At 39.2% G+C, this 16,431-nt stretch overlaps 1 protein-coding gene across 1 annotated transcript in view; it reads right to left on the reverse strand.

Moving 5' to 3' along the window:
• Positions 1-14,806, reverse strand: part of NHLRC2 (NHL repeat containing 2) — a 58,819-nt gene extending 44,013 nt beyond the window's left edge. The window contains exons 1-2 of the mRNA XM_065894447.1: positions 14,610-14,806; positions 11,541-11,693 (exon numbers count right to left, since the gene is read on the reverse strand). Coding sequence (XP_065750519.1) covers positions 11,541-11,693; positions 14,610-14,787 — 331 coding nt within the window. The 5' untranslated portion in view covers positions 14,788-14,806. The remainder of the gene's footprint in view (positions 1-11,540; positions 11,694-14,609) is intronic.
• Between the last annotated feature and the right edge of the window lie 1,625 nt (positions 14,807-16,431).

A 16,431-nucleotide genomic window follows, 5' to 3' on the forward strand; every position in this document is an offset into this window, starting at 1 on the left:
AAAATGGGAAAATAACAGGAATTGCCTCATAGGTCAGTTTTGAGGATTTAAAAAGATAAATCTGTATAAGACATTTAGCATAGTACCTAGTTTACTGTAAAACTTCAACAAATGTTCATTATTATTATTTTTTAAAGTTATAAGTACAAAGATAACCAATAAAGGAGAAATACAACACTTCCTACGTATCAAAAGAAATCAGTAAAGTAAAATAGCAAAAAAGCACATCATGTTGAGAAACAGCAAATAAAACCTAATACACAAAATAACACAATAACTATACATAACACTACTTATAAATAAATGTGAATGGGTTTAACTCACCTACTAAAATGATTTGGATCAGAAAAGCTAAAAATAAAGATATGCACAAAGATATGTGGGCAAGTGAAAGCGACAGGAACATAAGGGTGTGATCCTGGTAGGTAGGATCTACCCGACAAGGTAGATTTCAAGCCCCAAAGCATTAAACAGGGCAAAGGAAGAAATGTTTTAATGTGAAAAGCATTCACAACAAAGATAAAACGATTAGGAATATCCATGTACCAAGCAATAAAGGAAGCAACTTATTTCTATTTTAAAAGTTTTCTTAAAAAAAAAAGTTTTCTATTTTTGTTCCAGTGGTTATTTTCTATTAATACTTTTAATATTATAAAAGTATTAATCCCCATTTTTTATAACCTTTTGCTATCTGACCTATCATTTTTAAATGGCATCCTTTACCACTTATTACCTATACAATAATCAATAGTCTTCTGTTTCCCCTCTCTCCTTTTTCTTTCCATCTTTCTTTAGTTGCATTCTTTCTAATTTTGTCAGAATATATGATTTTATATTATTCTTCTACTCTTGGGCGATGGATTTATCAATTTAGCTAAGTTGGAATTGTTTTCCAGTATTCTATTCCCTGCCTAGCTCTGGGTTATCCTGGACCACAAGATATTATGTGAGAGAACTGGAAGGTGTTAAGGGCAGCAGCAGCCATATCCTCTCTTGTTGGAAGATTGGTGCAGGGCACCAGGTGCTACTGCAGTTTACACACTCTGTAGCTCATCTACTGGCTCACCTCAGTGGTTGTGGGGTAGCAGCTGGGCCCAGGCAGCTGCACCAGCTCCTGCCAGATCTCCTCCCTCAGCTTTTGCAACTCCTGGGCCAGGCAAGTTTTTAGCTCCTGATGAGGGGTACAAACTTATTTTTCTGGTCACCTCATTATTTAAATTGGAAGCTTACATAGGTTCCAGTTCATTCTTACGGGTTCCAGTTCATGCGTGCAGGTTGTAGTTTACCCTTGATCTCCCCTACTTCTTATCCATCTTTCCTTTTCAACTGCCTGAACTTCTGACTTCAAATTGAGGCATCAGACACAGAAGCAACAGCTATATACATGTAGACTAGTTAACCAGCTCCCACAACTACATAGTCAAGTGCCTTTAACAAATCCTTATTATTTCTCCTTACTCCTTCTCCCCTGATCAAACTCTGACTGATTCACCAAAACACCTCATCCTCGTTGGTCACAGCTCTACAAATACATGTATGAAGTCTTCATTCATCTGTTTGGAGTTTCCTTAGTCATACCTGGTTAGAATCTCCCTCAAGTAGATTCACCAGAAAGGGCACATGGGCACAGTATTCTCTGAGTTCTTGGACATTCAGAACCGTCTTTCTAGGACTTCCCTGGTGGCACAACGGTTAAGAATCTGCCTGCCAATGCAGGGGACACGGGTTCGAGCCGTGGTCCGCAAGGATCCCACATGCCGCAAAGCAACTAAGCTCGTGCACCACAACTACTGAGCCTGCGCTCTACAGCCCGCGAGCCACACCTACTGAGCCCACGTGCCACAACTACTGAAGCGTGAGCGCCTACAGCCCATGCTCCGCAACAAGAGAAGCCACCGCTTGCGGCAACTAGAGAAAGCCTGCTCGCAGCAACGAAGACCCGACACAGCCAAAAGTAAATAAATTTATTAAAACAAATTAAATAAAACTTCTTATAACCTTGATTGATTCTTGAAAGGCAGCTGCTTAGATATAAAATCCTTGGTTTGTACTTCCTTAAGATTCTTAGAAACGCTGCTTCACTGTTACCTTGCTTTGTATGTTATTTGTGAAAAGTCTGTCCAGTCTAATTTACATGTCTTTCAAAGTCATCTTTTCCTAGAGGCCCTGAGGATTTTTTTAAAACATATTTAAAGTGTAATAGCTTTACTAGGATACTTCTTAGGCTGTTCTGGGTATTTTCCCTGGTATCTAGTAGGCCCTTTCAATATGTAGATTTAGGGTTCCTTTTATTTCTGGAATGTCTTCTTGGAATCTAATTTTAGATATTAGTTCTGGTCAGTTGTTTTGATTTTCTTCTCCAGTCTCCAAAGTAGTCTATGTTGGACCTCTCCTCCTCGTCTTCCAATTCAATCATTTCCTCTCTAACCCTTTTTACTACTTCTTTTTTTAAGCTCATTTTCAGTCTCTAAGTCTGTTTTTATATCCCTGCTTTAGCTCAATGCCCTTTATAACATTTTTACATGAATTTATTATCCCTTGGACACCCTGTAATTTAGTCTTTATCTCTAATATTATTCGAACTTTTTTCTTCTATTTCTTTTCTGGTTCAATCAACACTCATTTCTTCCTTTGTTTTGCGGGGGTGGGGGGGCACGTCCATTTCTGTTTTTAGTTTTTAAATTTCTGATTCAAGCTTTTTCATTATTCCTAAATACTTTTAGAGGATATGTCATTCAGTATGGAGGACTGTGTTATAGTTTCTGTCAACTTTTTGATTAAGTGAGAATTTTCATCAGCATTTCAACTTTGAATCACATTTTCAGCTTTTTACAGTTTCATATGGATGTGATAATCCTAATCAGTTTTTGGACAGAGCTCCTAGTTTGAGAGTGCCCTCTTCTGACAGTCCCCCTTTCCTGTGCAGTCTCTTTTCAGATCGCGCCGTTGGAAGAAGGAGTTGATGTGTATATTCTTTTGTTTCTGCAGCATCCTTAACTTTTCCCTCTTATCTTCTTCGTTCCCTTCAGGAGACTATCTCCAAGGGAAACTACACACACCTCTACATATCTGATTCTCTTCCAGAAGCGATGCTTCTCTGAGGCTTCTGTTCCCAGTCCCACACTCTTTCAAGAGCTAGTACTATGTTCTAGTATATCCAAACCTGTGTTCAGTATTTTGCACTTAGTGTTGGAGTTTCTCTTTCTGCAGGTAAGGGGATTACTCTGTTTGTGCTTTGCCTAAGTCCTCTGAACCGCTTTCTTTTTTTCATGGAGTCTTTTAAGCCTCCCCCATTTCTGTTCTCAGCACCTGCTGGCTAGTAGCAGCAGGATCTTTAATGGAAGTAAGTTTATTTCACAACTTACAGGTAATCTGAAGGCTATGATATTCTCTGTCTCCTAGTATTGCTGAACGTAGGATCAAGTGTGGTTCTATTTACTCTCCCTGTTGTTTTTATGTTTGGGGAGCGAGGGAAAGGGACATGGGGAGATTCAAAATTAGGTAGCCACCATTCTCCTCCAAACCCAGAAGTAGCAGAGATAGATTTTTATTTTTAACATCAGGTTTATTGAGATATAATTTAAAGTAATTTTGTACTCTGATGATTTGTTAATTGAGTAAATAAATATAACTGAGTCCTAAAACCAGCCTCTAACTTAATGGAGAACTAGAAGTTTTCCAGTAAGATAAGGAACAAGGCAGAGATGTCCACTGCTTCCACTACTATTTAACAATGAGTAGGAAGGGTGATAGCAGACAACAAAATCAGACAAGAGAAATCAGTTATAGGCGTAAGAATTGGAAATTTTCTTTGCAGACAATATGATAGCATGTTAGGGAAACTCCAGAGAATCAATTACAAAACTAACCCAAATAATAAAAGATTCAGGAAGTTGTGGAATATAAAATTAACACACAGAAATCAATGGACTTTATATACCTACATAATACCCAGTTTTGGAGGATATAATGGTAAACAAAACCCCATTTACAATAAATAGCCATAAACATGAAAAGACTTGTTCAACTCCACTCTAAAATGCAATTTAAAACTACACTGAGATACCATTTCTCATATACTAAACCAGTAAAAATGTAAAAATACGTCAACACATTTTACTGGAGCAGCAACGGGGAAAGAGACACCATACACTGTTAGTAAGAATGCAAACTGAGGGAATTCCCTGGCAGTCCAGTGGTTAGGACTCTGCACTTCCACTGCAGGGGGCCCAGGTTTGATCCCTGGTCGGGGAACTAAGATCCCAAAAGCTGTGTGGTGCGGCCAAAAAAAAAAAAAGGAATGCAAACTGGTGCAGTCCTCCTGGTACGGAACATGGCAACATCTAACAAAATTGTATATACATTTAACTTTGACCAAGCAATCCCATTTCTAGGAATCTACCCTTAAGATATACTACCAGCAGTACAAAAATGTATCCGCAAGATTACTCACTGTTTGTTAAATATTAGAAACAAAGTAAGGGCCAATACATAGGATAGGAGAGTGGCTGAATAAATTATGGTATACACATACACACACTCAAGTACTATGCAGCTACTAAAAATAACCAGGAAGTTCTTTATAAACTGATATGGAGTGACTACCAGGAAAAATGTCACATGATAAAAGTGAAGTGCACAAAAATGTCAATAGTATGTCAGTTTTTATGTTAAAAAAAGAAGAAATTTTAAAAAAGAAAAAGAATGGGACAGAAAGAATGAGAATGTAGGAACAGGCAGAAGAGATGGGTGGATGGATCTATACTTTCTGTACAGTCCTGACTTTCAGACCATGTTATAATTTTGCATACTCGAAAACAAAATCAACAGAAATGGAGAAAGGGGGCCTAAAAGTACAAACAGAAACAAATGAATCTAGCTATATTTCAAATGAATAACATAACCTCATGGTGGGTGAGAGGGACTAGTTTAAGTAATTTTTAAATTAGTTGAGAGGGACTGGAAGCAAAGACACCCCAGTAGCAACAAACACGCCTAGTACCCAGATCGTGGTTTCTCAAAACCATTCCCAATGTTCAATCCTAAAAGGAATGAGAGCTCCTCGGAGAAGTGGCTGATTCAGAGATGCGGCTGGGAAAGTACAAGATGAACCCGGAAATATTTTGTTGTGACAAGTAAAGAAGTGCTCAGAGAATGATAAGGACATGTCAGAAGGACACAAGTGATAGCTTGAAGGGGATCCCATTAGTCAAATACAGAAAATTTGAAAATCAAAACAAATGATTGATGATTTATAATAAATTAAAAAAGAAACCATGAGTTGAGTCCAAATATATTTTATATATATAATATATATACACAATATATATCTTATTACTTCAAAAAATGTATTTTTTTCCTTTGGTCAATATATCCCAACACTTCTTTGAAAAAGTGATGACTGAGGTGAGATCTAAATGATGAGAAGATGTTAACTATGTGAAGAGAGCAACAGAGGAGATTTCAGGGAGAGAAAACAACACATTGAAAAGTGGGACAAAACAGAGACTGAAGAAGGTAAGTGACTAAACACAGAGAACAAAGGGGAGCATGGGACAAAACAAGAATAAACATACAGATAGGGTCAGTCTCGTAAGTCATAATAAGGATTGAGATCTTTTTCTTAAAAGCAATGGAAGTCAGATGGAGAATGAAGTGCAAGTCTCAAAGATACTTCAAACTAAACTCACGAACTTTCCCTCTAAACGTCCTTTCTACAGCGTTTCCTGTCACCAAATGGCACCACCGTCTTTCCAATTATACAAGCCAGAAACCTACCTAGGATATCTCTGTAATAACCAACCAGCCCTCTCTCATCACCCATAGTTAATCCATGACTGAGTCCTATTGATCTTAACATCTATAACGGGCTAAGCTATTATCATATCTCACAGGGAGCATGATAGCCTTGTCACCAATCCATTTCTTGTCCACTAATTAGCTGCCCACCCAGGAGATGAACTGATCTTTAAAAAACACAAATCTGATCACATCACCCTCTGGCAGAAAATCTTTCCTAGGCTCTCCCAATGGAAAACCACATGCAAAAACCACATCTCACGTCTCCAGCATCTTTTTCCACTCTTCTTCCCCTCCCTCAGGGTACTGTAGCGACCAGGACTTTCTTAGTTCGTCCAGAATATCATTATTCCTCTTGCTTTAAAGCCTTGACACATAGTGTCTCTCTGCCTGGAACCTTCTCACCTAGCAAAGTCGTACCTGTCTTTTAGATCTCAGCTCAATTTTTACTCTTAAAAAAGCTTTCTTTAATTCTTCCAGATTGGAGTAAACCTCATTATTCGTTTTCATAGCAGTCTGTAATTTTCCTTCTTCTTTTTTTTTTCTTTTTTTTTGCGGTACGCGGGCCTCTCACTGCTGTGGCTTCTCCCGTTGTGGAGCACAGGCTCCGGACACGCAGGCTCAGCGGCCATGGCTCACGGGCCCAGCCGCTCTGCGGCATGTGGGATCTTCCCGAACCAGGGCACGAACCCGTGTCCCCTGCATTGGCAGGCGGACTCTCAACCACTGCGCCACCAGGGAAGTCCTGTAATTTTCCTTCTTAGCACTAATCAGAAATTATAAAAATATTTGTGTGGTTATTTGATTGTATGTTTTCCCCTTGTTAGACTGTAATTCCTATTAATTATTTAGGGATCATACACTATTTTATTATTTACCAGCATAGTGTCTCATACATAATAGGAAATGAATGGACAGGACATAAATACTGAAGAAACATATTTGTACAATATATAGACCACATCACATTGTCTAAATATAATATCTATATTGATCTACATACAAGGACAACTGCCAAATATCTATGCATCTCATGTTTTCAGTGTCAACAACCTTAAAGTGTACAGAAATTTTTCTTAAAATATTTTGCTTGTTCTATTAATCATACAGAATAAAAAACAAGATGTAAAAGAGTCTTCCCTTTATGGATCTTTTGCCAACACATGGATCAAAACTACTACATTTAAAATAAAACATGGAAAGAAGAAAAGGAAGAGAGAGAGACCAGAGGGAGGGGAAAAAGAAAGGGAAAGAGAAAAGGTAAAACCAAATAAAAAGAACAGCTGCTTCTAAAATATTAGTAATAAAATAACTTCTTTAAATCATTTAAGAAACTTCAGGGAATTCCCTGGCAGTCCAGGGGTTAGGACTCCGTGTTTCCACTGCAGGGAGCATGGGTTCGATCCCTAGTCAGGGAACTAACTACAAAGGTCTTATTTTTCAGAAACGTGTAGACATATAAATACAATTATGCATAGTAGTATATAACATATTTATATATAGTATATAGCAAACAGTATAGTTTAATCACAGGCAGTATAATAACTTAGTTCAATGCAAAAACTAAAAATATTTAAGGAGTTTTAGACGTTACAAAACCTGTAAGTTGAGGCATTTAGAGATCTAAAAGACGAGCACGACTTTACTAGGCAAGAAAAGATGAAGGCAGGTCACGGAGGCTAGAACACCCCGAGGGGAGGGAAGGGAAGAAGGATGTGGAGAGATGGAAACATGAAGTAAAAAAAATCGGGGGCTTCCCTGGTGATGCAGTGGTTGAGAGTCCGCCTGCTGATGCAGGGGACACGGGTTCGTGCCCCGGTCCGGGAAGATCCCACATGCCGCGGAGGGGCTGGGCCCATGAGCCATGGCCGCTGAGCCTGTGCGTCCGGAGCCTGTGCTCCGCAACGGGAGAGGCCACAACAGTGAGGGGCCCGCGTACCGCAAAAAAAAAAAAAAAAAAAAAATCAAAATCACCCAAACACTAAATTAAAGCAGAGACCAGAAGCATATGTGAATTTTTTTTTAATTTCAAAAACTGACATTTCCCTGTGTTTACATTAAACACTCTGAAAGTTTGCCATAAATCAGCCAATATTTTCATCATACTTTATTTAAGAACAAAGAATAATCAGTATATGGGGTGCTGCAGAAAGAAAGTGTGAAGTGTGTACAAAAAAGAGTTAACATAACAGGCCCCACTACTATTCTTTCAAAGACCTGCTTACAGTGCTGGTCTTTGCCTGTATTTGGGAAGCGTTCCCATCATTCCCAGAACTGATGAGAGTAGCTCACAAGGCCTAAAGTGCTGGGTGCTGTCTCTAGTGAGCTTCCCTGGTTGGCAACATCCAAACTCGCTGTAACAACTCTTTGCTGGGGGAAATTAAGCACCTCTTAGGCGACTCCACCAAGAGAGGATTCGGCTTGCTCCTGGTCGCCCCTGGATTCAGCCCCAGGCGTTTTTTCCCTTGGCTGATTCTGCTTTTTGTCCTTTTGTTGTAATAAATTATAGCCATGAGTACAGCTACATGCTGAACCCTGTGAGTCCTCCTAAAGAATTATTGACCTGGGGGTGGTTTTGGGAACTCTGACACAGAGTAAAACTGTATATTGACCCATTAAAAGGTTTAGTTTCCCTATAAATTAGAAATACATTCTTCTAATTTTTAATAAAGTGAAAAACAGCATATGCCACATAACGAGAACACCAGCGTTTACTCAGCAGTGTTATGGCATTTAGGTTTTTAAAGTCTGATTTAATTATATTAACATTCACCTAGCAAACACATTTTAAAATATGCCAAGTTTTCCTACTAGATGTTTTCTTATAAAACAAGTGCTTTTCAGGGCTTCTCTGGTGGAGCGGCGGTTGAGAGTCCGCCTGCCTATGCAGGAGACACGGGTTCGTGCCCCGGTCCGGGAAGATCCCACATGCCGCGGAGCGGCTGGGCCCGTGAGCCATGGCCTCTGAGCCTGCGCGTCCGGAGCCTGTGCTCCGCAACAGGAGGGGCCACAACAGTGAGAGGCCCGCATACAGCAAAAAACAAAAACAAAAACAAGTGCTTTTCCTTAGATGATAGCCATTGTGCTAAATTTGGGTGTTATATATCATTAATGCATCCAGCATAAACAGGTGAAAGAAATTAGAAACCCTCAAGGAGAAACCAGAACCATTCATTACTATTAAGTATCTTTTTACTTTTGCTTTAGATCTTTGGCATTTATAATTTCTTTTACGCTATTGTGAAAGTGATACTGGTCACCATTACACACTAGACTTTAAAAGCTGTTTACAGAGGAAGGAGGCTGAGTATTAAAGTGGGCTTCTTTCAGAGTGTTTTTGAATTAAAATGCACTTCCTCACTCAGCTGAGCATTTCCAGCTTACTGATAAAATGAATATTTCATGGAATAAAAACAGTCTGCTTAATGTCTCTTCAAGAACATAAACAGCATTGCTGAAGATAAATTCAGAAACATCAGATAGTAATGAAGTAAGACACGGCATCATGATAAATTAGGAGATTGGAATTAACATATACATACTACTATACATAAAATAGATAACTAACAAGGAACTACTGCATAGCACAGGGAACTCTACTCAATATTCTGTAATAACCTATATGAGAAAAGAATCTGAAAAAGAATGGATATATACATATATATAACTCATTCACTATGCTGTACACCTGAAACTAACACAACACTGTAAATCAACTATACTCCAATAAAAATAAAAAAGACAGCAGCAAGAAAGCAAATTTAGTGACAGCCTACTGAACTTTCATATGATAATCTCTAGGTATGCCTGCTTTTGTGAATATGAACTGAACTTATCTTCTAAGCAATACAAAAATCTTTTATTTCTAAGTTACCAGCATTTTCATACAGCAGCATAATAATGAAGTAATGTTTCTTTGAAATTACCATGTTGAAACCACTTACAAAGTATCTTACTTTTCAGAAGTGTATTTATATATAAAAATAGTTATCATTTTTTGTCACAATGTGTTATAAAAATATTTTCAGTAAACTGGTAAAGAGATTGTTAAGGATCCATTCTAAGAAGCCACTGAATTTGCTTCAGGTATGGGGTTAACCAATTAAGTTAAACAGTCCATTAGGGGTGATCTTAAGTAGGAAATGGTTAACTTTGGGATTTTTAACCCAGCCTGTAAGTGCCATTCTGAAACACAAATCGTACTGTCATCCTCCTCTTAAACAAGTAAATCAAAAACAACCTTAAACATCTCTGTACTTTCAGTGGATGAAAAAGTCCATTAACTATTAAGAACGTTATACAAAGCCCTTCGTAATGCAAGTCTGAACCTAATCTGCCTTCCTCCCCTTTAACTCTTCCCAGGGGCCCCTGTAACCTGGCGACACTAAACTACCACTCTCCAAACCTACTCTCCTGTGCTTCCCTCCTTGTCTACCTGTCACTCCCTCAGCCAGGAGTGTCCCTCCTGCCCCCATTTTCATTGTCAGCTGCACTCCTGCTCATTTTTCAAGTTCCAGCTTAATTGTCTCCTTCTCTTGAGAAATATTTTCCAAAGCTTCTAGGCAAAGTGAGTTAGTCCTTTCCCCATGTTCCATAATGCCTTAATTCAACTTTGTTACGTATTTCCCCAGCAGTTCGAGTACCCTGCACATAATACTCAATAAATGTATTTATTACATGGACGTGAACAAGACACACAAGTATCCAAAACCTAGGAGATAATGAAATACTCATGTTTCTTAAATATAGATGAATTTTTGAAAACATGGTTTAGCTACTGGGAATATTTGAGTTCTTGGTAAATCTCATCGATAGGCAATTCCAAGATACAGTCTGTTACAATTTAAAAGCATCTGAAGTTTCACCTGCACTGAAGGTTATATCCAACACTCCTTTTTTTAAACTAAGTTTCAAGAAATCCTTCATTTTTGTACATGTATACTCTATTCTCATCTTTACTCTCACAAGATCAGTAACCCCCTCTTCTTTTTAGTCACTGCCAAGAGGACAGCTTCAATTAATTTAAGCCTAATTAAATGGAACCTTTAATTAGTTTCATTTATCCCATATGCTCTCTTTTTAGAAAGAAGTAAACAAGAAAAAAATCTGAAAAAATGTCAAAGTTCTAAAGAAAATACTAAGTATAACCTCTTACATTTTCAGAATTTGTAATACCATAAAAAAGGATTTCCTGGTGTGCTTTGGAAAACATTAACCTTTATAAATAGTTTTTAAATAAAGCAGGGTCAAAGAAAAAGTATCTGTTATAATATTTTGCCTTCCAAAATATTAGCACAGGTAGTAGTTTATGTCATTTGAAATTAAAGGAAGCTTATTCATATTTCCTAATAAGAACTTTAAACCTTTTTATCACAACAAGAAGAATATAAAATTAGTCACACATTTCATTTTTTCTTTTCTTCATAGAACAAATTTAGGTAAGTCCACGTATATAAAATGACCTTTTTAAAATACTTGATCATGAAAAAAGTAAACTATGTCCTATCTTTAAAGAAAAGACCACAGACTAAATGCTGGTTCTTTAGGAAGGCAAACCATTATCACTAAGCTTAACTCTTCACGAAAAGGTACATGGAGTCCTTAATTCATAGATTAGAAATTACTTTAGAATCATTGAAGTCTTGCCAAATGTTTCATTCTCCTATGAGCAAAATGAGTCAGCTACTCTTCCAGTGACTATGCCAGGACAGACTGTTAGAAACCAATTAAAGGGCAGATACCTTTATCAGAGTATGTGTGCTCTAATGCATGAAGATCAGGCAACAGGTGAATACAGTTTATGCAGCAGTAGGTGAAGAAATCAAGGACGACCACTTTTCCACACAGATCCTTGTAGACAGAAATAGATTCTTCTGTGTTCAGCCATTCTAGTCCTGAAATTTACACAAAATAAAAAACGATTAAAGGAAATGATCAAGATAATTTACTTAAAACTTTCTATTAAAATGTGAACAATTATTATTTCTAAGGAAGGGACTGGCAGGGCAGGAAGGGAGTGGGGAGGAAGAAGATGGGAAAGCTACCACTATGAGACAGTCTGCAAATATAGTAAGAAAAAGCTACTAAATTCTTTCAGAAATGGTAGATTAGTCTGTGTGTGAAAGGAAGTAAGATTAACATATTTAGGTAAAAATAAGAGGAAATATCAAATATTAAAAGGACTTAAGTACATATTAGGTACAAATGGGCTACTGAGAATGAAGGTCAACCTTAAGAATAAGTATCAAAAAACAGTGTTAAAATATAAGGATAAACATACAAAATACCTAACCCAATTTCATAAAAGAGCTGAAATGCTCTGGATTTGAATGAGACCTTAAATACAAAATATTTTAAATGCAAAGTTAAGCAAAACACACTGCTATTATTATAGATTTCATGGAAGCAACATTAATATTGAAGAAGAGCATGTTCCCTTCCCTCCAAAGAAAAAAGGAATCTCATTAATCTGTGCTTGTGTAAATTAGAATTTATAATTACTTGACCATGATTTACAATTTTAACTATGCACTATGAAGAAAAATTTTGTTACACAAAAGTAGATTAAAAGTACAGCATCTCTGTTTAACCAATTTAAGGAAACAAAGATAATGAGTTTGTTGCTTATAAGTAAATAAATGCAGATACTAAAAGTATTAATTATAACTTGAAGCAGGTATTTGGAAATATTTTATACAAACTGAAAGCCAAAGCTGGGTGGAACAAATGAATAATAACAGCTAACAACTAATAACAGCAACTGAAGTTACTCAATTAAAACAAAATTCTAAAAAAAAAAGTCTGCAAATCAAACTAATATTTCTGCCAATTAGTCACACCTAGTGAGGTTTAGGGTACAGTGAGGTCTTAAATATCCATTTTGATAAAGTTTTAATAGTATGCCAGATCAAGTGACCCTATAAAACTTCAAACTAATTATGTATATTTCAAATCCTAATTTTAAAATATTTATGAATTTGTCTCAAATTTGTTTTCTGTAAATAGTCAAGTGACTTAGATTGGAGAGGCAGGGAAAGTATAATTACATGTCACTTATTGTGCTAGGTGCTTACCAGACTTAATAATTCACTTTATAATAACAATAATAACAATGAATATAACTTTAAAAGCTGCTAACAATGACATTTACTGAGCTACCTTATGAAGTAAGACCTTTAGATATACTATATAGTCTGCATAATAAACCTGAAAGGTAAATAATTGCTTCCATTTTATAAGTGAGAAAAGTAAGCCTTGGCAAAGTCAACTAACTTGCTTAAAATCATGCAACTGACAAATGAAATAACTGGGATTTAATTCTGGATCTGTCTGAATCCATCCATTATACCACACAGCTTCTCATAAAACATGTTTCTTTGAAGAAATTAACAAAGCACAGTGTTTTTGAGTTATGTTTATGACTTCCTGATTACAATAACTGATAAAGAAACCAAGAAAAAACTCACATCTAGTATTCTGTTCTCAATAATCAGGTCCAGCAGAAAATTTGTGTCAAATATGAAACCTGAATATTTTGTTGTATTATGTATGAGTCACAAAGATCAAATCTTATAGTAATGAAATACACTCATCGTAGATACAAACAAGAAAATAAAAACACTGGCCCAAATCCTAGCTGCTAGCATGCCCGTTTTACGACAGGGTACGATATATAACTAACTTCTTACAGACTTTTAAAAAAAAAATACACATTCATGTATATAAACTTTTAAAGTTTCTTTGATGGAATAAGCACTAATGCACCCAATTCTTTTGATAGAATTCCACAATAATTCAAGTCCAGTATAGGATTAATAACAGATAAAGTAAGCACGTATGAAGGCGAGAGAAAAAGGCTTCGAAAGACGAGGCTGTCGTCAGAGGCAAGGTTCCAATAGACCTCCCATGAGATACTGAACCCTGCCACATCGAACCAATTAACTATACATGTGGTTTCAGTGTCATGCCAGGAGGCACGCCAACACCACCAGTCAAAACAATGCCAGTCCCAACCAAAGAAGGTAAAGTTCGGTTTCATTTATCATAGCAAGATGAGCTTCACAAACAGCACTGCTGGGACTATCAGTTCCGTCGTGCTCCAAACATTCAGAGCCAGGATTCAAACCTGGAAACTGGCCATAATTGATTCAGATTTATTAAAATTACAAGGTTCACGACTTTGAACGGAGGAGTGTGACACAGTTAAGAAACCGGCCGATGCAGTACGGGGGGGGAAGGGTGTCTGTATAATCCAACTCTAGCCGTTCTCAGTTGTGAGGCCTTCGGCAGACGACTTAACCTCCCTGTCCCCGGGCCTCAGTTTCCCAACTAGAAAATAGGGCTAAGAAGAGCACCTCAAATGGTTCGCAGAGAGGATCAAATAAGATAATACCCTTGTGTTTAGGGCTGTGTGTGGCCCATAAGAAGTGATCAATAAATGGAAGCTAGGATGATGCACGAAGATGATGACGATGCTGGGCAACCAGACTGAATGGGCACGGACACTGGAATCACTGCCAACAGGGGTCACGAAACAGTCAGGGAAAGTCTATTGAGTTAACACACGGCCCGGGCAGATAGGGAGGAAACAGAGACAAAGATACATGTGCCCGCCCTCCACAAACCCCCGGTCCTCCTCCTCCGCCGCCGCCGCCGCCGCCGCCGCCTGGGGACAGAGGCTCGGCTGGGCGAAGCGCCTCTGCCCGGCGCGGCCGCAGAACCACGCCTCGCCCACCGCTTCAGGGGAGGGCGCCGTCCCCGAGGAAGGGGAGGTTCCGGGAGGGGTCCCCACCCCGAAGCCAGCCCCTCACCTTCCGGAAACTCGGGCACTGACAAGTCCTGTTCCCAGCCGTCCACCTTCTGCAGATACTGGTAGACCAGGCTGTCCTTCTCCTCCTGGGTGACGGCGTCGAGCAGAGCGTACTCCAGCGAGGTCTGAGCCGGGAGCAGGCCCGAGAGGCTGCAGCTCCGGGCTCCGGGCGCCGCCATGTTCTCTCCGGACGGTCCAGGGGCGGCCGCAGAGCCCGCGGGACGGTCTCGTTTGGAGGGAGAGGAACTTACGGTCTTCTGGTTTCAAAACCGCACATTCGCTTCACTCTCCACCAGCGCCACTCCACGTTCACAGCACTTTTTTCAAATGCTAAAGTACAAATTGACGCAATTCCCAGGCACGTAATTAAACTACCGTCCCAACCTACCCCGCCCCTTCTAAATCTTCTCGCCGCAGCTGAGCCTGGACATTCAGAGCGCCAGATTCAACATGGAAAAGGCTTCTGGGCCAGCGTTCTAGAAGCTCCAAGAGAACAATTCCCCACCCTTCACTTTGGAAATTAGCAGGTTTTAGAACTAAAACAAAACAAAATAAATCCGTAGGATTTAAAAGGGCCCTAACTCTTTTTCTTTTTAAAGTCTCACGTTTAGACCAGGATCAGCCGATTCGACACAGCATTGGGAGCGCGAAGCTGTTCCGCCACGGCACTAAAGGTAAAGGAGTAGGCTTTTTAAAGTTGTGAGCGACTAGCCCATGGCCTTGGCTTATATGCAAACGCAGCATTTTGTTACCCTGCAGTGCTGAAAGTGCGGGTGCGAATAGATTGTCAGCCAAGCAGGGGGAGGGGGCACGATGGGAGCGGACGCAGCTGGAGCTACTCCCGAGGCGCGAGGGTGGCAGGTGGGAGACCGCGGGGATCCCTGAGGGCCCGGCCTCTGTCTTCAGAAGTGGAGAGCACTGGTGGCTTTTGTGGAGCGAGCTGGGCTGGCAGCTCCCTCGCTCCCTTCCCTGGAGGGGATGAGGGCCTACTCTGCTGGCCTTGCAGCCTTTGATGCCCAAAGAGGCGGTCGAGCCGGTGGGAGGCATCAGGCAGGTGAAGCTTGGTTTTGAGGCTGCGGGAGAGAGAGCTGATCACCTTCAGGCAGACCACCTCTGGGGTCTGGAGATAGGAGTGTGGGTGGCCTCAGTGCAAGCACAACTTCACATACTTGAATTTTGTTTGTTCATTGTGCAGTGTTTGTTCATTACCGCTGGAGGAAGATACTGGATTGACCCAGGAAACTGAAGTTGTCGAATATCCACCAGTCACGGATAAGGGCGCGTTTTTGTTTTTGTTTTTTTTTTTGCCAATCACACACATTTGATTATGGTGTGACTAGTGTTACTAGCAAACTGAAGTAGCCATTAAGTGTTTGCAACACCTGCTGAGCCAGTTGCCCAGGGACTGTGGTTGGGTTTGTGAATTATTTGGACAATTGTCCAGTTGAAAGAGAGCTGACAGGAGCTTTATAACAATTTTACGAAGCTCCTTCTAAGATTGAACTGTTAAACCTATACTTCCCATTGGGGTTTAGTGTTCAAAGTATTACTGATACTACTTTTTATGAATCAAGTCCTGGAAAAAGCCAAGATACCTGAACGAAATACACACAATGGAAAACTCAGATGTTAATTTTATTGTGCTATAAATGAAACAGCAGGTGTTCTCATGTATAAGGTTTGTAGTTTGCCAATATAATCATTATCAGAGCTTTAGATTCCCATCAAGTTGGTGGGTTTTCTGTTACTTCTTTTTCCTGAGCAAAATAATTCCATTAAAAAATTTTGAAACAAGACATAGACCCTCAATTTACTTAAGATTA

Source organism: Phocoena phocoena, chromosome 16, assembly GCF_963924675.1.
Source record: "Phocoena phocoena chromosome 16, mPhoPho1.1, whole genome shotgun sequence".
NCBI classification, from domain to species: Eukaryota; Metazoa; Chordata; class Mammalia; order Artiodactyla; family Phocoenidae; genus Phocoena; species Phocoena phocoena.